The sequence below is a fragment of the Boleophthalmus pectinirostris genome, unplaced genomic scaffold (genome assembly GCF_026225935.1).
Source record: "Boleophthalmus pectinirostris isolate CB_2022bp ecotype Guang Dong unplaced genomic scaffold, ASM2622593v1 HiC_scaffold_10, whole genome shotgun sequence".
Taxonomy (NCBI): Eukaryota; Metazoa; Chordata; class Actinopteri; order Gobiiformes; family Gobiidae; genus Boleophthalmus; species Boleophthalmus pectinirostris.
The window spans coordinates 1262655-1286460 of NW_026570971.1; the positions used below are offsets into that span (position 1 = coordinate 1262655).

General features: G+C 40.0%; 2 protein-coding genes across 3 annotated transcripts in view; one reads left to right on the forward strand and one right to left on the reverse strand.

Annotated features, from left to right (window-relative positions):
- LOC129410510 (zinc finger protein 271-like) overlaps window positions 1-23806 on the reverse strand; it is a 688773-nt gene that overhangs the window by 104611 nt on the left and 560356 nt on the right. The gene's annotated exons all lie outside the window — the stretch shown is intronic.
- sos2 (son of sevenless homolog 2 (Drosophila)) overlaps window positions 1-23806 on the forward strand; it is a 57589-nt gene that overhangs the window by 28313 nt on the left and 5470 nt on the right. For both annotated transcript variants that reach the window (XM_055158723.1, XM_055158731.1), the window contains exons 6-18: window positions 2093-2236; window positions 2930-3040; window positions 7477-7575; window positions 7669-7796; window positions 8738-9393; window positions 12276-12357; window positions 12908-13030; window positions 15113-15225; window positions 15960-16182; window positions 16607-16726; window positions 18069-18231; window positions 20218-20335; window positions 22919-23091. In XM_055158723.1, coding sequence (XP_055014698.1) covers window positions 2093-2236; window positions 2930-3040; window positions 7477-7575; window positions 7669-7796; window positions 8738-9393; window positions 12276-12357; window positions 12908-13030; window positions 15113-15225; window positions 15960-16182; window positions 16607-16726; window positions 18069-18231; window positions 20218-20335; window positions 22919-23091 — 2253 coding nt within the window. The remainder of the gene's footprint in view (window positions 1-2092; window positions 2237-2929; window positions 3041-7476; window positions 7576-7668; window positions 7797-8737; window positions 9394-12275; window positions 12358-12907; window positions 13031-15112; window positions 15226-15959; window positions 16183-16606; window positions 16727-18068; window positions 18232-20217; window positions 20336-22918; window positions 23092-23806) is intronic.

Consider the following 23806-nt stretch of genomic DNA (forward strand, 5'->3'; position numbering starts at 1 on the left):
CCTGGAAAAACTTTTTCCCACTGGACACAGAAACATATGTGCTGCTTTATCCACTGTGCACATGGACTCACACTTGTCCCAACGCAACGGAAAGTGTGGAATTTCTTGTACAAATCCTGGTTAAATCCACATTTGTGCTTCGGTTCGTTACAGACTGACCCACTGTTTGTGTCTCGCTCCTTCTGATGCAGAGACACATGTACACACCTGTTTGGTCACGATACACACAGAAACATACATTCGGTTTGTCCATTAAAATGAACGTAATTGATGAAATTCTCAATGATCAATTATCGATTAATCAACTAATCAACTAATCATGCCCATCCCTACGCAGAACAGTTACAATCTTTTTTGCATCCTTCTTAAAACTTATTGCTGCTGTCGTCCTTTTGTTATTTTCCTTCTTTATGTAAGGAACCGAAGATAAATTTTACAGTCGTGTAACTTCTCTCTTCCTTCAGCGTGTCCAGACGTCCACCTGTTTGTGAGATGGTTACATGTTCCTCTGACTTTTGGGTTCGAGCGCAGGAGACTTTGTCACTGCAGAACGTTTCGTCGACATTGTGGGTTTTGTCGTGGAGAAAACTCAACAAACATACAACTCTTCATAGTCACACTGATACAGATCCAACATTTATGTACATTTGTCAAACTGAACACATTCTGAAGTGTACAGGAGACACGGCACGGAGGAGATTGATTGACAGTGGTCTACAGCCAATCAGGACACAGGAGGAGGAACACAATGCACGATCATACGCTGTTAAAAATTAAAATAAAAAAAGCATGCGAAATTGCAGTAAAAAAAATCCACAAAACAGTGAGGCTGCGAAAGGTGAACCAGGTTATAATGAGGGACGACTGAACTGTATTTTTCGGACTATAAGGCGCACTGGATCATAAGAAGCATCAAGCGAAACAAAACAGTCAGACAAGTCAAACTTTATTCAACTCATTCACAAAAACTCTCAACATTGTTTAGTTATAACACATCAAATTCAAAACAACACACTCACTTTTTCAGTTCATTCCTCTTCCACAAATCCATCAAATTCTTCATCTTCAGTGTCTGACTTTAAGAGTCGGCTGATTTCGCCATCGAGGCCGGATCGATCCCGACGTTATCGGAGTCAGTCTCGTCGCTGTTACTTCAGGGACGGTTCGTTCCTTCGTGAAAGCTCAGACGACTAGGGGTGTGCAAAAATATCGGAATATCGATATATCGTATCGTTTAATGTGATGATACAGTATCGATATTGTGGGCTATTGTATCGATATATCAGCAAGTGTATTTTTACATGTGTTTTACAAAATTATTTTGTTACAGTGCTACAGTTTTGTGGCTTGTGGAGTGAAAGGAAACTCATTTATGCGACACATTTGACATTTTCACTGTTTTGATTAGGGCTGGGTATCATTAAGAAGTTGCCGATACGATACATACCTCGATACACAGGCCACGATACAATACATACCTCGATACACAGGCCACGATACAATACATACCTCGATACAGTGCACTTTCGATTTGATATGATATATTTCAAATTGATTCTATACAGTTCAATAAAAAATAAAGGCTAAATCACTTTTAGTATCTGTGATACTAAACTTCTTAATGATACCCAGCCCTACAGACGACACTTGAGATCCTGAGCCCGGGCGTCCATGATCCATCGGCAGATCGCGGCGTAACTCGCCCAGCGTCGCCTCCCTGTCTCGGTGAATGTGGATTACTCTGACAATCCATCAAGCGGAGCGGACTCGCAGTTTACCGAAGTCATAGTAAAACATTTTGAGAGATTTTTTAGCACCGTGTATCACATAAAAATGGTTTGAGGTCAGTAAGCACAGCCAGAATACACCGGATTATCAGGAGCACTGCTGATTTTTGAGAAAATTAAATTATTTTTAAGTACGTCTTATAGTCTGTAAGTGTTCAAATAAAACTTTAAACGTTCTGCACATTCCGGAGCTCACACACTCCCTTAGTCCACGTCTTTATACAGTCATTATGTATAAATATATAAAATAATACCGTAAATGTCGGCGCTGTCGTTTTGACTCCTGCGTCGTGTGTGTGTCTCAGGACGTGGAGGTGATCTTCAGTAACATCCTGGACATCCACGAGCTCACGGTGAAGCTGCTGGGTCTGATCGAGGACGCTGTGGAGATGACGGCCGACGGGAGCCCACACCCTCTGGTCGGGAGCTGCTTCGAAGACCTGGCCGAGGTAAATCATAATCATAAATTATATTAAAAAATATAAAATAATAAAGTATACAAATAATAATAACAATAATGTAATGTCATGTTTCCCGTTTCCGTGACTTAAACTGCGAGGCCGGACTGAACCAGGACTAAAATAGGACTAAACCTGGTCTGGTCCTGGTCTGGTCTCGGTCCTCGTCCTGGTCTCAGTCCTAAACCAGCACCTGTTTTAGTCTTGTTTCAGAAACGGGAAACGGCATTTATCCGTTTTTTTCCATTTTTAATTTAAACACAAAATTGAAAACTTAAAAAACGAATCATTATCTATTTTTTTCATTTTGGTTTTGGAGACAAATAATGAAGAAATTAGTTTTTTTTTTTTTTCAATTTCTTATTTTTGGTTTTATTTTGAAAAACGAATGAACGAATGATCCACGGATTCATAATCATTTGTCAAATTGTTGTTCTTACTTTTACTTTTTCAAAATTTTATTGGTGATTTAGGTTCAACATTTATGATTTGACTTATATTTAATAAAAAGTACAAAGAAGAAGTGTCTGACATTCAAGAGTGTGAACTTAGAAATGCCGGTGTTTGTGGGAGCGTCAGCCGAGCTCAGTCACATTCTTCTTAAACCGAGTCGTCTGAGGGACCAGATGAGCAGCAGACTTTGACTTTGATCAGCGACGTCTGTTTGTTTTTTTGTGTTTTTAGGAGCAGGCGTTCGACCCGTACGAGACCTTATCCCAGGACATCCTCAGTAAAGACTTTCACGAACACTTCAACAACCTGATGTCCCGGCCCACAGTCGGACTCTACTTTCAGGTGAGGAACACGAACACAGACTCGGGTCAAACTTTTTTATTATAATGAATAAAACTGTCCTTCAAACACGAACCCTGTAGTTTAGAACGCTGAAAATGTTGAAATACGATCATTATTCTCCTGTAGGTTTCCAAAAATCTGAAGTGATCAAAAATGTGACTGTAAATCTGTCAAATACTGTAAAAAAAAAAAAAAAAAAGTTTAAATCTGAACTATTTTGACCTTAACCTGAAGTTAAAACAAACAAACTTTTACATTTACGTCACTTAAACAGTGTAATTCCTGCCGGTTTTAATGTGAACCTGGTTTAGTCCTCAGCCCTGGTTTAGTTCTGATCCTCTTTGGTCCTGGTTTAGTCCTGGTTTAGTCCTGGTCCTGGTTCTGGTTTAGTCCTGATCCTCTTTGGTCCTGGTCTTCTGTGGTTCTGGTTTAATCCTGGTTTAATCCTGGTTTAGTCCTGGTCCTGGTTTAGTCCTGATCCTCTTTGGTCCTGGTCTTATTTGGTAGTGGTTTAGTCCTGGTCTTCGTTTAGTTCTGGTTTAGTCCGGATCCTGGCTTAGTTCTGATCCTAGTTTAGTCCTGGTTAAGGTTTAGTCCTGGTCCTGGTTTGGTTCTGGTTTAGTCCTGGTTTGGTCCTGGTTTTGTCCTGGTTTTGTCCTGGTTTTGTCCTGGTCTTGTCCTGGTCCTGGTTTAGACCTGGTTTAGTCCTGGTCTTGTCCTGGTCCTGGTTTAGACCTGGTTTTGTCCTGGTTTAGTCCTGGTTTAGTCCTGGTTTTGTCCTGGTTTTGTCCTGGTCCTGGTTTAGTCCTGGTTTAGTCCTGGTCCTGGTTTTGTCCTGGTTTTGTCTTAGTTTAGTCTTGGTTTAGTCTTGGTTTAGTCCTGGTTTAGTCTTGGTTTAGTCTTGGTTTAGTCCTGGTCCTCTAATGAGTTTGTAATTTTGATATTAGCTTTAGTTTTGATTCATATTTGATTTTTGATATTTTTTTCAAACCCTCAGTGCATCAGATTTGTCTTTTTGAACAAACTGAACGATTAAAAATGTAAATTTGAGACGGAGAGATTGAACCGTGCGTCTCCCGTCCAGTTTCTCGTTTTTTCTCGGTTGTTTTGTTCCAGACGTGTTGTGAATCGTCAGCGTGTGCAGAGCTGCAGACACTCGCACTTTCCTCCTCTCGTATTTGTTTATGGCCGACGCTAATTTAATCACGTCTCAGACAGCTCTGCTCCGCGCGGATCATATAAGGACATTTACACGGCTCTGAAGCTGCTCTGGCTCCTCTGAAGAAGGGCCGGGCGGCACGGAGCAAAAATACATCCTGATATATTTTAGCTAAATCTTGATTTATACGAAATATATCTCAATATCTGTAACAGGAAAAATAATCCTCAAATTGGTCCAAATTAAAAAAAAAAACTCTGCTCTAGTGTGATGTGCAGCTAAGAGGAGCCCACAGTCTGGTTTAGTCCTGGTTCAGTCCTGGTTCAGTCCCGGTTCAGTCCTGGTTCAGTCCTGGTTTAGACCCGGTTTGGTCCTGGTTTAGTCCTGGTTTAGTCCTGGTTTGGTCCATGTGTCGCTTTGTTGTCATGATATTTACGGCCCCATCAGCTCCGTTGGACACCACAGTTTCCTCTCCTCTCCTCCTCTCTTCTCTTGTCCCCCCTCCTCTCTCCTCTCCTCTCTCTCTCCTCTCTCCTCTCTCCTCTCCTCTCTCCTCTCTCTCTCCTCTCCTCTCTCTCTCTCTCTCTCCTCTCCTCTCTCTCTCTCTCTCTCTCCTCAACTCTCCTCTCTCCTCTTTCCTCTCCTCTCCTCTCCTCTCTCTCTCCTCTCTCTCTCTCTCTCCTCTCTCCTCTCTCTCTCCTCTCTCTCTCTCTCTCTCCTCTCTCTCCTCTCTCTCCTCTCTCCTCTCTCTCCTCTCTCTCCTCTCCTCTCTCTCTCTCTCTCTCCTCTCCTCTCCTCTCCTCTCTCCCCTTTCCTCTCCTCTCCTCTCTCCTCTCCTCTTTCCTCTCCTCAACTCTCCTCTCTCCTCTCTTCTCTTGTCCCCCCTCCTCTCTCCTCTTTCCTCTCCTCTCCTCCTCTCTCCTCTTTTCTCTGAGGACGCTGACGCACCAAAAACATGATCTAAACTTAGGTCATCGTTCAGTCCATCACCCCCCCACCCCCCGACCCCCCTCCCTGTCTGCTCAAAAAGTCCCTCTCCCGCCCTCCTCCCCCTTTAGTCCTGGTTTACTCCTGATTTAGTCCTGGTTTAGTCCTTGTCTTTTATTTCCTAATTTGTTCCAATTACGTTTAATTTTGTGCTGTTTTGTGCTGGTTTAACTGCGAGTTAAAGGTCTCACTGCTCCCGAGTTCAGTCCCAGTTTAGTCCTGCTTTAGTCTTGGTTTAATCCCAGTTTAATCCTGGTTTAATCCTGTTTTAGTTCTGGTTAAGACCTGGTTAGGTTCTGGTTTCATCCTGATTTAACCTTCTTTGTGAATCCTGTTTTTTAGTCCTGGTTTTAGTCCTGTTTTAGTCCCGATTTAGTCCTGATTTATTCCTGTTTTAGTCTTGGTTCAGACCTGTTTCAGTCCTGATTGAGTCCTGGTTGAGTCCTGGTTGAGTCCTGGTTCAGTTTTAGTCCTGGTTCAGTCCTGGTTCAGTCCTGGTTCAGTCCTGGTTTAGTCCTGGTCCAGTCCTGGTCCAGTCCTGGTCCAGTCCTGGTCCAGTCTGAGTTCTCTGTATTGATCGGAGCCTCTTGTGTCGGGGGGAGCAGGAGTTTTAAACCGTGACCGAGTCGTCTCCGGTTTCCTCTTCGTCGCGGTGGTCTCGCCTTTTGTCTGATCTGATTCTCCCTCGTCACCCGGGAGACGGACACTTTTGTGTTTCAGAGCGACACGTGTTAAAGCCACAACATTTCACTTTTCTCTGACCCGTCCTGCTGTCGTTTCCACGTCACAAACACTCTGGAGATAAAAAAACACAGGGAACTACATAGACCATGATCCTTTGCTGCGTTTCTGCTCAGTCTGCTCCACAAAATATTGCAATAAATATCGAACTGAGTGATGCAATTTCCACAAGATGAGACGAGATACGAGTTTTAGTCCACGAGAACGAGACCCGACGAGATTTTTATCTAATTTATTATAAAAAAAAAGTGCAGCTCAGTTCAGTTTTGGTCCATTTTGATTTATTTTATTTTATTTTGCTGCTAATTAAAACTACAACATCTTATGAAATGTACTTTTATCTGGTTTAGTCCTGGTTTAGTTCTGATTTAGTCTCCTTATAAATCCTGGTTAAGTTCTGGTTCAGTCGTGTTTTAGTTTTCCTTTGTGAGTCCTGGTTTAGTCTCGGTTTAGTCCTGGTTCGGTCTTATGTTAGTCTCCTCATGAGTCCTGGTGAAGTTCTGGTTTAGTCCTGTTTAATTTTCTCTGAGTCCTGGTTTAGTCTTGGTTTAATCCTGGTTCACTCCTGGTTTAATCCTATTTTAGTCTTGTTTTAGTCTCTTTATGAGTCTTGGTTAAGTTCTTATTTAATTCTGTTTTAGTTTCCTCTGTGAGTCCTGATTTAGTCCTAGTTTAGTACTGGTTTAGTCCTGTTTTAGTCGTCCTCATGAGTTCTGGTTAAGTCCTGTTTTAGTCCTGTTTTTGTCTCCTCATAAGTTCTGGTGTAGTCCTGGTTTAGTCCCTGCTTTAGTCCCTGCTTTAGTCCTGCTTTAGTCCTGGTTTAGTCCTATTTCTGTCTCCCCATGAGTCCTGGTTAAGTTCTAGTTTAGTCCTGTTTTAGTTTCCTTTGTAAGTGCTGGTTTAGTTTAGTTTTTAGTCCTGGTTAAGTTCTGGTTTAATGTAAATGTACTTTTACCCTTTTTTGTCAAATCCAAAATTAAACAGATGGAGAAAAAAAATGCGAGATCATTTTTCTCGTGTGTGCGTAAACTCACGTCAATTTTGTCTCACTAGATCTTGTGGCACAAATATAATTAGTTCCATCAGATTTAGAATTTTAAATCACTGTAAAAAAAGATGTTTGAATTATTTTTATTCTGAATTCTAATCATATCATTTAATCATTGCTTCTGCCTTTGCATCTTGGCTCTTCCCTGAAAATTTTTTCCACTGTGAATTTTCCACTCGGAATTTTGACTCGAGGTCTTGAAAATATTTGTGCTGAATATTTAAAAGGTGAATTTTTTATCAGTGTAATAATTTTCACTTCACAATCAGCTGACATCCAAAATAAAAATAAAGCAAACGTGTTTTTTCAGAGTTAAAAAAATTCAATGGGCGTTCGAATTCAAAATCTGATGAAACAAATTACTTTCCATTCTCGAGATTTTGATCATGAAAATATCGTACCAAGAGATTTCCGATATAGTTACATCTCTTTTTGTATTGTATTTTATTGTATTTTATTGTATTTTATTGTACATTATTGAGTGTTTTGTGTGTGTTTCAGTCTGTGGCGGAGGGGTTTAAAGAGGCCGTGCAGTACGTCCTCCCTCAGCTCATGATGGTCCCCGTCTATCACTGCATGCACTACTTTGAGCTTCTACAGGTACGGATCATACGTCACACTCTGGTTTTTGCATTTTAAGCTCAGAATTTATAAGTATGTTTTTATTTATTTTCTTTTATTGCGTTTTTGCAGCAACTCCAGGAGCGCAGTGAGGACGAGGACGACCGCGAGTGTCTGAAACAGGCCATCACCGCGCTCCTGAACCTGCAGTGCAGCGTGGACCGAATCTACGCCAAACACCAACCGCGACGCAAACCCGGGTCTGTACTTTAAAACAGAAACAACATAGCACAGGCGTTTTCATGTTGTTTCCTCGGCACACACAGACCAGGAGCTAACGAAACACAACTCCAGCTCTGTTTTTGAGGACGGAACAACATCAGAACGTGGCTTAAAGCTCACAAGAGTCCATTTAGTACAGGGGTCTCCAACCTTTTTCCTTTGCTGAGTTCTTGTACAAAACAAAAATGCCAGAGACCTGCTCATTTTAGCAGTCGCATGGAATTTTAGTATCTCTTTCCCTTGGCTCCAGTGTTCTGTTCAGTTCTCATGAGGCTGTTCTGATTATTTGTGAACATCTAAGTCTTTTGTTTAAAAGAGACGACAGTAAATGCACTGACAGGATTTAGAATGTTCAAAACTATAATCCTGTGATGTAATTGGGAGATATATCAGATGTAGTAAGGAAGGACGACATGTATCTGACAAAAATTGTTCTAACTGCATCTAAAAAGAGAATTACAAAAAGTTGGTTGCAACCAGATCCACCTGCACAACGAGACTGGATCAGGTGACACATTTGACCACTGAACAACAGCTGTTTTTTTTAAATGTTTTTTTTAATACTTTTTATTTATTCAGTTTTTCAAGTTTAGAGAAACAAACAAATAAATACAAAAACATAATGACAAAAACCTGGAGCACTGTTCTGTTGTTATAAGAATACAGTCTCAAGTCTCTTGTTTAATGAAGAAATGTCCTTTTGAGACGTAGAAAAAAGGTCAGTCGTTCCAGAACAACAGCCGTTTTAAAGCTTTAGTGAGAAAAACACAACGAAACCTCGATAGATCAAAACCGCAGCAGTAAAAATGAATAAATACAAACACATTCTCACATCCATAACAGTAAAAACACATTAAATAAATAAATGACTGATCCCTCTTCCTCTTCTTCTTCTTCTTTTCTTCTTCTCTTCTTTCAGGGAGCCCATGTATCGCCTGTACAGTCGTCAGGTGCGCTCCAAACAGCTCGCCATCAAACGCATGAACGAGATCCAGAAGAGCATCGACGGCTGGGAGGGCAAAGACATCGGCCAGTGCTGCAGCGAGTTCATCCTGGAGGGGGCCCTGATCCGCGCCGGCGCCAAACACGAACGCCACAACTTCCTGTTCGACGGCCTCATGATCAGCTGCAAGGCCAACCAGAGCTCGCGGCTGCCTGGGTCGGGAAGCGGCGCCGAATACCGACTCAAGGAGAAATTTGTGTTACGAAAAATCCGAATTGTAGACAGGGAGGACACGACGGAGCTTAAGCACGCGTTCGAACTGGTCGGGAAGGACGAAAACTGCGCGGTGTTTTGTGCGCGGACGGCGGAGGAGAAGGCGGCGTGGATGGCGGCGCTGGTGACCTTACAGTATCGATCTACGTTAGACCGGATGCTGGACACGGTGCTGCAGCACGAGGAGCAGGCCCACCCTCTCAGGCTGCCCTCGCCAGAGATTTATATGTTCGCGGTACAGGACAGCGAGGAAAATATCGTGTTTGAAGATAAAGTCCAGAGCAAAACTGGGATCCCCATCATCAAGGCGGGGACGGTGGTCAAACTGATCGAGAGGCTCACCTACCACATGTACGCAGGTAAGAACGCCGACAGGTGCTGCACTCAGAGAGTCGTTTGGTTTTACGGTGTTACTGGGGCGGGACGAGATTTCCACAAAACGAGATTTTGACAGTCTTCATAATCAATAGGTCTGGGCAACATGGATCAAAAAATATATCTCGATATATTTTGTTATATCTCGATATACGATATATATCGATATCTGTACAAGAAAAAATAATAAATACTAAATAATAAAACTTCAAAAACAAATCTGCCAAATTCCACAATGTCTTTTTTAATTGAAGTGTAAGAGGTCGACAGTTCATACAGGAACATTTAAGATTACAAAAACCCTAATTACATAAATAATCATTTAACTGTAAAATAAAAGAAATAAAACATATTTCCTTCTTTTCATTCATAAATAAAACAACTCAACACAAGCTCATCTTTGCATTAACTCTGTTCTCCAGACCAGAACCAGAACCATGAGCTCCTTCAGCAGAAGAAACTCAGGAGGTTCATTATTTTAACAGATCCATGTTCCAGCGTCAGGATCTGAGGTTTAATCCCACAATCCACTGCAGATCAAACCCAACGATTCAAACACTGTTGAACAAGTGACACTGCAGCAGATTATTAATTAAAATCTTCTACATAAATAAACTTTACATGACTAAACTTTACAACATTTAAAGCACAACAACTCTAGAGTCACATCAGCCGTTTGACATAATCATGTGTTTAATTCAGTTTCGCCACACGTGTTTACAGTGTTTTTACAGAAACTAAACTTAAAAGTTCATGGCTCATTTGCATAAACAGCACACTCCTTGCGCCACTCAAAGAGCCGCTTCATGCGGTTCAGCATCTTTCGGGCTAAAGGACACGACTCAGTGGAACATGAGGATGTGCTGCTGTTGGTTTTGTCTGTAAATGGTGGAAAAGTTTTGTGGCACTAGAAGTTTTTCACTGGCACCAACTTTCAGCTTTGACGGCGATGGTGAGGAGTGAATGAGACACGAGCGAACAAAATCAGGGAGGCGGAGGCGACGACAGAGAAGACAAACAAACTTTATTAACAATTTTCAGATCCTGGTGTTTTCTTTTTCTATTTTGTCTATAAAAAAATTCCTGTTCCTGATATGGACCTGGCGCTAACTCCCCTCCTGTAACTGCTGGCCTCTGTGAGCTTCATTTGACTGGAGCTAAACACTCACTCAGTTCACTTCTTAATGAGGACATGATTGTTCCCTGGAAGTTTGGTGTTTGCAATGAAGTTACTGCTCTGAAACTTTTTTTTTTTTTCCCCCCGATGCAATTTATTTTTGTATGGGACAAAATCACAGCAGCCGTCGCCTCGTAGAACCTAAAGGCCCGTGTCACACTCAAGGCCCGTGTCACACTCAAGGCCCGTGTCACACTCAAGGCCCGTGTCACACTCAAGGCCCGTGTCACACTCAAGGCCCGTGTCACACTGATCTCTGATGTGTGTTTTAATGCGGTTTCCTCGTCACACACACACCTGGAGTTGTGTTTTGTTTCATTCACACGTTTAAACGCGCAAACCTGCACATTTACCCTGAGCTCTTCAACTTTGGAATTGTAAATCTCGACTGAACTAAAGCTAAAAGGAGCTGTTCACTTGAAAACTACCACCTCATGACATCACGAGGTGGAACAGAGCGTTTAGAGCTCTGGAGATGTAGACAGAGTAACGGTGGCACGGTGGCAGAGCGGGTAGAGCTCTCGCCTCGCTCTGAGAAGGTCTTGGGTTTGATTGTGGACCTTTCGCTGTGCAGTTTGCATGTTCTTCCTGTGCCTGTGTAGGTTTCTTCTGTGTGCTCTGGTTTGTCCTATCACTGAACTAGAGCTGGTATCATTCAGAAGTTACCGATACGATACAGACCTCGATACAGTGCACTTTCGATATATTTCAAATCAATTCGATGCGGTTCAGTAAAAAATAAAGTCTAAATCATGTCTGTGATACTAAAAGTCTTTGTTAAATCACTTCTTGTGCAAAGTTCATAAGAAACACAAACATTTATTCAATGTGTCGCATAAATGAGTTTCCTCCTACTGAACAAGCAACAAAACTGTAGTAAATATACCAAAAAATCCTCTTGGCGATCCAGCAGCCCACGATGTCGATCAGAGGTGGGACTTGGACTCGAGTCAGACTTGAGTCACTATTTTTGGGACTTGAGACTTGACTTGATAAAATGGACTAAGACTTGGGACTCGACTTTGACGTGAAGGTCAGTGACTTACTTGAAATTTGCAAAACAACGACTTGGTCCCACTTCTGATATTGATATTGGATCATCACATTAAACGATACGATATATCGATATTTAGATATTTTTGCACATCCGTACACTGAACATGTACAGGGGGGTCTTCTGTGGGGCCAGGAGTCGCCTGACAAAGAGATTCTAAATCTCAGCGGGACGATCTTGGTTAAATAAAGGTCAAATAAAATAAAATAATAATGCAGAGTTACTCAAACATGTGTGAATGAAACAAAACACAACTGCAGCTCTGTTTTTGAGGAGGAAACGTTAGAACATGACTCAAATCTCCCAAGAATCAGTTTAATGAGATACAGGACTTTTAAAAAATAGTTTATTTTAACAAACAGAAAATCTCATCTCATTTTAGGCAGTTATATTATGCATGTTTGATAATTTGCTTCTGTTTTGTATACAATTTAGTAATTTAAAGAGTGTTTAATATAAAATAAATAGGGATTTTAGTGTGAAGAATCAGAACACTGAACTTGTAATAATGTTCAAGAATTTTTGTGTCAAATTCAAGAAACATTGCCATAAATAACTTGTTTTTACAGGTACTCTTTATGCCTTAACTTTCTTATTTTGTCTCATTATTATTTTTTTGCTGTTTTTTTCTTTAGACCCAAACTTCGTGCGGACCTTTCTCACCACGTACCGGTCCTTCTGTAAACCACAGGAGCTCCTCACTCTTCTAATAGACAGGTACACGCTTTACATTTACCTGTTTCACTTTATTCTTATTTTCTTGTGGGGACATTTTTATTTTACAATGAATTTGAACTGCAGAGAGTGAAATTAGATTTTTTTATGACTTGTTATTGCCACTAATTAACTGACAAGGTGTTTCATTAAAATATTTCTTGCCACTGTTCCTGGTTAGTCCTGGTTTAGTCCTGGTCTAGTCCTGGTCTAGTCCTGGTCTAGTCCTGGTCTAGTCCTGGTCTAGTCCTGGTCTAGTCCTTGTTCAATCCCCAGTGTTTTTGTCCTATCTGAGCCTGTAGTTTAGGGTCTTGGTTTAGTCCTGGCTTAGACCTGGTTTAGTCCTGGTTAAATTCTAATTGAGTGCTGCTCTATGTTTTTTTTAAACAATATTTCACTTTTAGAAAAGGGTTTGATCTTTTGTACAGCATTATTTCTGCCTTTTTAAAGTGTGTAATCATGACAAACCCTCCACGTGTATTTTTTTACACCTGTGAAAATGTAATGTTAAATACCTTCCACGTGTATTTTGAATCGTTTGTTTTCGTCTCAGGATTGAGATTCCAGAGCCGGAGCCGACAGAGGAGGACCGACAGGCTCTGTGGAACGGAGACCAGCCCATGGCCGCGGAACTGCAGAGATTCAGGAAGGAATATGTACAACCAGTACAGCTCAGGTACTACACAAGTATACTATATATACTCTTATTCAGGTACTACACAAGTATACTATATATACTCTTATTCAGGTACTACACAAGTATACTATATATACTCTTATTCAGGTACTACACAAGTATACTATATACTACTTATTCAGTACTACACAAGTATACTATATATACTCTTATTCAGGTACTACACAAGTATACTATATATACTCTTATTCAGGTACTACACAAGTATACTATATATACTCTTATTCAGGTACTACACAAGTATACTATATATACTCTTATTCAGGTACTACACAAGTATACTATATATACTCTTATTCAGGTACTACACAAGTATACTATATATACTCTTATTCAGGTACTACACAAGTATACTATATATACTCTTATTCAGGTACTACACAAGTATACTATATATTAGGGCTGTAACGATATCCAAATCTCTCGGTAAGATTTTTATTGAGATATTTTGAAGAGGCTGGTATAATTGTAAATAGGACTTTTTTTTTGCTTTTAAAATACCTTGAAAAGATTTTGGTGTGAATTATTGCTGCCATAATCCTAAGAATTCAAGTAAAAAATATATTTCTTCATGTTGTCTGCACTGAAATGGATCATGGGAAATGTAGTTCCTTATGTTTATAAACTGTTGCTTCTATAAAAAAAACATGCATTTAAGCAAAGGAACTTGTAATTCGATTTACTGTGACATCCCACAATATTATTATGAGACTCGATGATACGATATCACAATATTTTGGTTATTTTTACATCACTACTTTTTATACAAGTGTACTATATATACTCTTATTCAGGTACAACACAAGTATTTTATTTACACAAGTGTACAGTATAGACAAGTACACAATATTTACTCTTATTCAGGTACTACATTTAGACTCTGATATAGACTCGGATACAGACTCTTGTATAAACGACTCACTGAATCAGAATGCAGTCTAAATCTGTTCTCGGCAAGTTCGAAAGGTGAAAAGACACAACAGAAGTGTCTCTATGTGAACTAGAGATTTATCAGTTTTAATACATTTGTCCTTTTTATCGACTCTCAGCTTTAAAACTCAAGCGCAGGTTTTATGTTTTATTTAAAGAACACACACAAAGCTTTTTATTTGAACACTTAAGTGCAAAGAGACAACGTGAGCACACAGGTTTGTAAAAGGTTTGTGAGCAGAAATTAGATAATGGAGGAGAATAATCAAAATCTGCAAAATCTATATATCGGACCAAAAATATCCACTGAGTTTATCGATATCGGCCTTGGAATAATCCTGAATCAGTCGATCTCTAATGTAAACATAATCCATTAAGAGATTAAAAGTCTCCGATACAATAAAAGCAAACACAGAGTTATTTAGTCATTATAAAAAATAAGACTGAGACGATTAATCGAATAATCTATAATAATAATACTCTTCAAATAATCGTAATCGTTTACTGGACATTACAGACCTGAATAAATAAAACACATTCCAAAATATCTATAACAAAAAAAACTGTGGCATTATTAAAGCACAATGTCAAAATATAACAATAAAAACATTAAGAAGTACAGTAAAAATTATCGTTTGACTAATCGACTGCTAAAATCCTGAGTTGCGTCCCCAATATAAAGAGAATTGCAGGTAGGGGGCGCTGTGTTTTGACTCTTTTGTATTTATTACTTTGTCCAGTTACCTCATCGACTCATTTCAAGCCAAAAAACCCCAAAACTCAGTAGTAATAGAGAATTCTTCAGAAATATTTCTCCAGCTCGTATTCCCAAAGTCCGTGGAAACTCTTGGGTGGTCTCGTGAAAGATTTACGGTTTATTTTGACTCGATTAAACCAAGTGTCCTCTTAAAAGTTCACTTCAGGATAAAAACGTGGAAAAGTCTAACGAGAGCAGAGATTTGTTGCGTTCTAATCTTGGCACGAAGGTTTTAAACAACCATAAAACAAGTTATTTAAAAGTGGAGCATGTTATGTTAAGAAATTGTGCAAATGCGTGGGAAATGACAAATTGAGATTAAAAATTTAAGTGAATTCTGTTTTTGGTTTTTTTTTGTGTGTTGTTTGTGGCAGAGTCCTGAATGTTTTCCGACAGTGGGTGGAACATCATTTTTACGATTTTGAAAACGATCCGGAGCTTCGGAGCCGACTCGAGGAGTACATCACCAGCAAAATACAACTCAGAGGTCTGTTTTTGTGGACCTGGGTTTAGTCCTGGTTTAGACCTGGTTTAGACATGTTTTAGACCTGGTTTAGACCTGGTTTTAGACCTAGTTTAGACCTGGTTTAGTCCTGGTTTAGTCCTGGTGTAGACTTGGTATTGACCTGGTTTAGACTTGGTTTAGTCCTGGTTTAGTCCTGGTTTTGACTTGGTTTTGAACTGGTTTTAAACCAGTTTAGTCCTTGTTCAATTCCCAGTTTTGGTCCTACCTGAGCCCGTAGTTTAGGATCTCGTTGGAGTCTTGGTTTAGTCCTAGTTTAGTCCTGGTTTAGTCCTGGTTTAGACCTGGTTAAGTTCTCACTTAGCACTGGTTAAATCCTGGTTTAGTCCTGGTCCGGGGGTAGTTTTTAGTCCTGCTTTAGTCCTAGTTTGGACCTGCTTTAGGTCTGGTCCAATCCCTAATGATTTTTCACTAGTTAAGATTTGAGGTTTATGGTCTGGGGTTCTTGTTTAGTCCTGTTTTAGTCCTGGTTCAGATCTAGCTAAGTCCTGGTTTTCTTTACATTAGACCTGGTCCTTTTGTTGGGAATCTAGGTTTTTGTTTTTTTCCTCAGATAATTTTAGGCATTTTTTCTTCTTAATGTAGTCATACATTTCCTTTTGTAAAATTCTGATGTAATTACACAAATCTCTCTTGTTTCATCACATCAAACTCAATATAAATGTTTTTATTTATTTATTTTTATTTATTTCCTGTAGGGAAGTCCATGAGGAAGTGGGTGGAGTCCATTAATAAAATCATCAAGAGGAAGTTGCAGACTCAGTCCAACGGCGTGAGCCACAACATCACGTTCGAGAGCCCGCCCCCTCCCATCGAGTGGCACCTGTGCCGCGCCGGCCAGAGCGACGCCTTCGACCTGCTCACGCTGCACCCCATCGAGATCGCACGCCAGCTCACCCTGCTCGAGTCTGAGCTCTACAGGTGAGGGGAGAAACTGCGGCCGGACTCTGCGGGAACATGAGCTTTAACCCCGAGAGAAAACAGTTTGTGTTTTACATCAAGTGTTAATCGAAAGGTTCTGTACGCCTTCTGCCCGTCCGACCACAAACACACAAACACTCACACTGCAGTTATAGAAGGGAATGAGGGTGAAGTGTACTGCTTAAGGACACAACAACAGGTTCCATTATACACCAATGCTGCCCCACAGTAGCACATGATATTTCCAGCCGGGTCCCGTCCAAGTCCTGACCACCTTCAGAAAGACTGGCATATTTTGTATTTTGTAGTGTTGATATACCCACAACTCTTCCAGTTACTAGAACATAGAACATGTTTGTGTGCTGAGTGTGAGTTATTCTTCTCATTATCACTTAAACTCACATCCTCCTCTTCTTCTCCTCAGAGCCGTGCGTCCCTCAGAACTGGTCGGCAGCGTTTGGACCAAAGAAGACAAAGAGAAGAACTCTCCGAATCTGCTCCGAATGATCCGCCACACCACCAACCTCACGCTGTGGTTTGAGAAGTGAGTTCAGAGAACTCTAGTTACATTTGGAACCTTTGCAGCAGGATACTACTCTAGATACTCTTTATACTCTATACTCTTTATACTCTATATACTCTTTATACTCTATACTCTTTATACTCTATACTCTATATACTCTATACTCTTATACTCTATACTCTTTATACTCTATATACTCTTACACTTTATACTCTATGCTCTTTATACTCTATACACTTTATACTCTATATACTCTTTATACTCTTTATACTCTTTATACTCTATATACTCTTTATACTCTATACTCTTTATACTCTGTGCTCTTCATACTCTATACTCTTTATACTCTATACTCTTTATACTCTATATACTCTTTATACTCTATACACTTTATACTCTATATGCTCTTTATACTCTATACTCTTTATACTCTATACTCTTATACGCTGCGCCAAAAATCATAAAAGCGATATATCATGATCTGTACTGTGGTCAATCTCGACGATAAGGTGTTGTGGAAAAAATTATATATCTCTTGACGATAAGTAATGAATCCATTTGTGAAGCCCGATGAGTTTTTGTAATACAGACCAAGGTTTATTGTTCTTGTTACAGCAGATATGGACAGAGCTTAGACCTGCCCTGACCACAGACCAACAGCCTCTCCTCTCCAGCAGTGTGTCCCCACCACATTAGACCCGAGTCTCTCCCCCACAGCATCTGAGTATTATACAAAAATACAGTAACATACATATCAAAGCAAAGTGACACTTGTTTCACAGGCTTAATTTAACTTACATTTAAGGACAAATAAGACGACAAAGAGTTTCCTGAGGGGTGTGGAGATACTTGTGTCTGCTGATCCTTTACACGCGTTAATGACTGCTCTGGGTCTCAGGTAGAAATCACATTCATTTACACAAAGACAAACTGAGAGAAATCTTTACACAATATAATTTTCCATCACAAAAGCGAGTGCATTTTAATCGTCAGGTCAACAGCCGATCATGTGGTAGAGAGAGAGCGTGGAGCTGACGAGGTTTACGCTCTTGTTTAGGAAAAAGCACTTGGTGATCCTGACCCCCTGCTCTTTATGCCTGAAGTATGTCTATGTTTTTATTAAGACTGAACAAGATCGAATCGAAAATTAAGGTCGATCAATATGGGGAAAATTTTATTCTTTTTTTTTTTTTAAGCTCATATCGCTCAGCCTACTCTTATACTCTATAATACTCTTATCTTATATTTCTGCTGCTTGGGTTAATGCTGGAGCTCTATTTCAGTCCTAGTATTTGTTGATGATAAAGTTCTTGTCAGTTGTAGGTGTATCGTGGGGATGTTTAAAGTTCTTGGTTTTTTGCAGGTGTATCGTGGAGATGATGAACCTGGAGGAGCGCGTGGCCGTCATGACTCGGATCATCGAGATTCTGCAGGTTTTTCAGGAGCTCAACAATTTCAATGGAGTTTTGGAGGTCGTCAGCGCCATCAACTCTGTCCCCGTGTACAGGCTCGACCACACGTTTGAGGTACAGAGAAACAAGTGATTTTCCTTTTATTTTTACGGCACAGGCGCAGCTGTGGTTTGAGTCGTGACGTTCAGGAGGTGACGGTCAGGGACGGGACGACTGCAGGACAGTTTCTAAATATCTGTGACGGTTTTGCGGAAAACATTCAAGAAAGAAAGAAAATCAGTCACGTCATGGCCATGTTTGTTTTGGTTCATTTTGGGTGTTTCACTCTGGCTCCGCCCACACCATAGTGCTGCTTTGTGAGTGGTCAGAACCACTGGTAAATCAGGCAGTACAGCAGCGGGAGCCAGGTGGACTCTTGTGAGTTTCTGAATCCACAAATGTCATGACAATTCAGTTTGCTGACTAGTTAATTTTGTTGTGCTTTTATTATTATTTTTTAAATGAATCACCGTATCAGAAACAATTTGCGTCCAGACACGTTGTTTCTGTGTCCGCAAGTCTTCTCTGTCCGCACAGCTTTGAGCATATTTGTTTACGTTTTATAGAAACAAAACTTAAAACCACATGACTCGTTTGCATAAACTAAGCACTCAAGAAACAGCTCTTTGTGCGCTGATGTAGTTCAGCTTCTGTCAGACTAAAGTTCATGACTCAGTGGAATCTGAGTGTTCTGTCTGTGACAGAGGGGTGTTCTCTCTGTGTCAGAGGGGTGTTCTCTCTGTGACAGAGGGGTGTTCTCTCTGTGACAGAGGGGTGTTCTCTCTGTGTCAGAGGGGTGTTCTCTCTGTGACAGAGGGGTGTTCTCTCTGTGTGACAGAGGGGTGTTCTCTCTGTGACAGAGGGGTGTTCTCTCTGTGACAGAGGGGTGTTCTCTCTGTGACAGAGGGGTGTTCTCTCTGTGACAGAGGGTGTTCTCTCTGTGACAGAGGGGTGTTCTCTCTGTGTCAGAGGGGTGTTCTCTCTCTGTGACAGAGGGGTGTTCTCTCTGTGACAGAGGGGTGTTCTCTCTGTGACAGAGGGGTGTTCTCTCTGTGTGACAGAGGGGTGTTCTCTCTGTGACAGAGGGGTGTTCTGCTGATGGTGAGTCTGTTCTGTGCAGTATTTGTATCTTGGCTGTTTCCCCTTTGTCTGTGGTTTGTTTAAACTGTTTTCCACAATATCGTCACATGACGACGTCACAAACCCAGAGAATCAGAAGGAGGGAGTCACAGTGACACAGTGTCCAATCAGGATGAGACTCCAGCTCCTACATCAGAGTATCAGAGTTTTCAGGAGTACCACAGTCCCCATCACATCTGAACCAACATGAACTCGTGGAGCTGGAGGCACCAGATCGTTCAGACTCTGGAGACGTTTTCCATCAGATTAATGTGAACGAACACTGTACACACAACAACACCACTCACATACACACTAGTGTGAACGGGGCCTTTAAAAGAACATCTACTGTATTTATCGGATTATGAGGCGCATAAAGTGAAACAAAACAGTCAGACAAGTCAAACATTATTCAACTCATTCACAGGAAAACTCTCAACATTGTTCTGTCGTAACACATAAAATACAAAACAATACACTCCCTCGCTGTTCAGTGATGGTCGTAAACGCTCGGACGACTCTTGAGACTGATCCTGAGCCCAGGCGTCCACGATCCATCAGCAGATCGTGGCGTAACTCTCCCGCCGTCACCTCCTTGTCTTGGTGAATGTGTTTTACTCCACGAGGCTCCTCACTACAGCAGCTGTAACGCTCCGACAATCCATCATGCGGAGCGGCTTCGAAGTTTACCAAAGTCGTACTAAAACATTTTGACAGATTTTTGAGCGCCGTGTACCACAGAAAATCGGTTTGAGGTCAGTAACCACAACCAAAAGTAATACATAAGGCACATCAGATTATAAGGCGCATAGTGGATTTTTGAGAAAATTAAAGGATTTTAAAAGGTCCTTATAGTTTTGAAAAATGCAGTATTTAAAAAAAACAAACAAACAAGAAAACATGTACAATTATAAATACCAAACCCATGTGTTTCTTTTTCAGGCGATCCCGGAGAGGAAGAAGAAAGTTCTGGAGGAGGCCGTGGAGCTGAGCCAGGACCATTTTAAGAAATATTTGGCAAAACTCAAGTCAATAAACCCACCCTGTGTGCCTTTCTTTGGTAAGAACTCTCCACTGGAAAACCATGGACTGGACTTAAGAGCCTATGGTTTAATATATCCAATCCAACTTTATTTGTACAGCACATTTTAGAAACAAGACAGTTTCTAAAACACTTCACAAAGCAAAGTAAAACATTTCACTTTAAAACATCAGGAGAATTATGTTCTGAACAAATAGAAGCAATAGTTAAAATAATAAGAACAAAAATAATACGGCAGTACAAATAAATAAAGAAATAAAATGGATAAAAACAATATAGAGACTTTTCTACCACACATTTGTCAGGAATCGTATCGGCGAGTACTCAGACCAAATCACAGATCCGATACCACTCTGTATTTTCCTGAATGAGGAGCTGTAAATTCAAGCTGCTGCCGTTTACCTCGGTGACTATTGCTGCCGTTAAAGCTCAGAGCAGATTAAACACCGACTGTGGAGGCTCTGCAGACTCTTAAAACACGCTAAAAACAGAAAAGACATTTGAGTTTCCTCTTTGATACCTTCATTTGGCCTTTGGTGTTGACGTTGAACTTAGTAAAATCACCGGGAGAGTGCAGCTCGATAACAACAGCAACAACAACTCTGACTTTGTTTACTCTTCATAATAATACATGAGCTCTGAGGATGAGCGTCTTTTTACAGGCCTCACTGCTGTTTTTTTCATGCACTTAAATCATCTTAAATCAGCACTACTTATCTTTAAGATTATTAAACATTTCACCAATCATCATCATCAAATCATCAAATATTTTAGTCCTCAAAATTTTATTTTTTATTGCGGATTTTCTTTTGAAATAGCCTTTTAGAAGATTTATTTTTGTTTATTAGGAATTAGGTATCATGAGTGAACTTCTTCACACTAGTATCGGACTGGTATCGGTATCAGTGAGTACACCAAGGCCAAGTATCAGTATCAGATCAGATCCCAAAAGAAATGGTATCAGAAAAACACAGCTCTTTTCTGTTGTTTACAATAGATCTGTAGTCTGTGTCTGATTATTTTTTTTCTCTCATGGCACAAACTTGAAAAAAACAAATCAATCCATAACATTTCCATAGAGACCAGCAGGGAAAAGTTACACAGTCGATCTTTAAAATGCTGTGTTGGTGCTTTTGTTCGGTCTGAAGCACCAAAGGTTTATTCCAGTTTGTGCTGTCACTGTTTTCACTGCGTTTGTCCCGTATTTATGTTCCACATTTCAAAGGAGTTTAATGAGTTTTTAGTGTTTCCCAAAACAAAACTGATCTTTACTGAACACGGGGAAAGAAAACGCTCTTTTGTTTTGGAAAAGGTTTAATATTTCCATAACTTTGGGGACATGTGTTTCTACTGTCCCCTTTTAGCATAAAAGAATAATTATATAGGAATTAATTTTCATGTTGAGGTTTACCAGCCCAATGTAGCATTATTATTATTTTCATTTTAATTACATGAAATATATTTAAATGTACTTTCTCTTTTCTTTGCTTTTCTTAAACCTTCCAGACATGTTTTATTTAACTACGCAGAACTTTCCAACCATAAAAGTTAGAAACTTACTTTTTTCCCCTTGAAAAGCTGAGAGTTTTGTCTTTCCGAGTATATTTCCGTCATTATCCTCCGTCACTCTCTAGGTGATGACGAAGAGGAAACAAGTGTCCAATATGAACTTTGTTTTAGTCCAAACACAGTCGCTCCATCCATTTTTCTTGGTCCAAACTTTGCCAAAGAGTGAAGTAAGTCAAAATGTTTGATGTTCTGAGCGTCTGTGTTCAGAACAATTGAAAAAGTCGCTCGAAGTGCAGAGATTTCTCTAATAAATGGACAAATTACACATCTTGGTCTTTGCGTAAATCCCTTGCTATTTTAATTTGAAAGGTTTATTTCAGTCTAAATGTCCAAATCCAAATGTAATAATTACCTTGGAAATGCAGGAAGTGTTGTGTCTCTGTGCCCTGGACCTGACTCCAGCTGTTTCCACGACCTGCACCAGTCAAGTCATGAGGACATGGCACTTTTTTGTTTTGAGGCAATGAGGATATTTTTAGTTTATTTACAGACTTGATATTTTGCACTTTTGTAGCCCTAAATTAATAATTTTTTATGTCCAAAAAGTTGTTTATACATGTTTACTGTGTGTTTTGTATGTGAGTGTGAATTTATTCATTTTATTTTTTTCCATGTGTATTTCTGGTCCTGTAGTTTTATTACAGCCACATGACAGAGCTACAGCAGCAGATTGTCAAATAACAGGTTGTAGTGAATAAAAGGATGTATAACACTTTATTAAGGGGTAAAAGAGAGAGTTTTAACAGCAAAATTAAGAAAAAAAATCCAGCCGATGACTGAAATTGTACTAAAATTGCCCCTAGTTTTAGAAGATTCATTTTGATTTATGGCAATTATAATTGTGACTAAAAATTTTAATATCATCCCATATGTACCTTTAACTTGGCCTGGTTGTCACTACAGAGATGGAAAAGTTTAATGCTGTATTGTGGAACATTCTAGACGAACCAATACATCTCCATGGACAGAAACAGGTTTATGGAACCAGAAAAGTTACAGCGTTTAATTTTTAATTTTATAATGTGTTCCCAGGAATATATTTAACCAACATCCTGAAGACGGAAGAGGGAAACCCGGATTTTCTGAAACGCCACGGAAAAGAACTCATCAACTTCAGCAAACGACGGAAAGTGGCGGAAATCACCGGCGAGATCCAACAGTACCAGAACCAGCCGTACTGTCTGAAAGTGGAGCAGGACATCAGGGTGAGCGCGGCGTTCAGAACTAAGACCATTTCACTACGGGGAGAATAAAAGGACTAAAAACTAAACTAAAGCTAATACAGTCTGGTTTACATCGAGGTCTGGGTCACAGTTTAAACCAGTGTTAAGAGCATCAGCTACAGGGAGTTAAAACTACAACATTTTATTTAAATTTTTTATTATTCAACATCATCAAATACACATCCACCAAGGTAAGAAACAACCAGGGACGTAAAAATCACACAAACAACACACACGATACACGCAGCGACACACAAGAACCAACTACACCAGAGGAACAGACGCAAATACACTTAAACAAAATAAAATAACACGCAGGGAAAAATAATGCTGTTAAGTTATAGATATTTACTGTAGATATTATATGTTTTAATAGCTTTTTTGTTTTTAATCTTTTTTATTGTCTGGAAATATTGGGGTTAAAACTAAACTACAGGGAGTTAAAACCAGAGGTGGGACCAAGTTGTTTTGCAAGTCTCAAGTCCCAAGTCAAACACAGACAAGTCCAAGTCGAGGCTCGAGTCACTGGTCCTTAAGTCCAAGTCAAGTCCAAGTCGTCTGCTTTGAGGTTCAAGTCATTTCAACTCTTTAAACCAAAAAAAGTAGCAAATATAACTTTGATTTTTGCAATTTATGAGTTTTAAGCTAAATTATTCTGAAAAAGTCACCTTATATTTATATATGAGTATTTATAGAG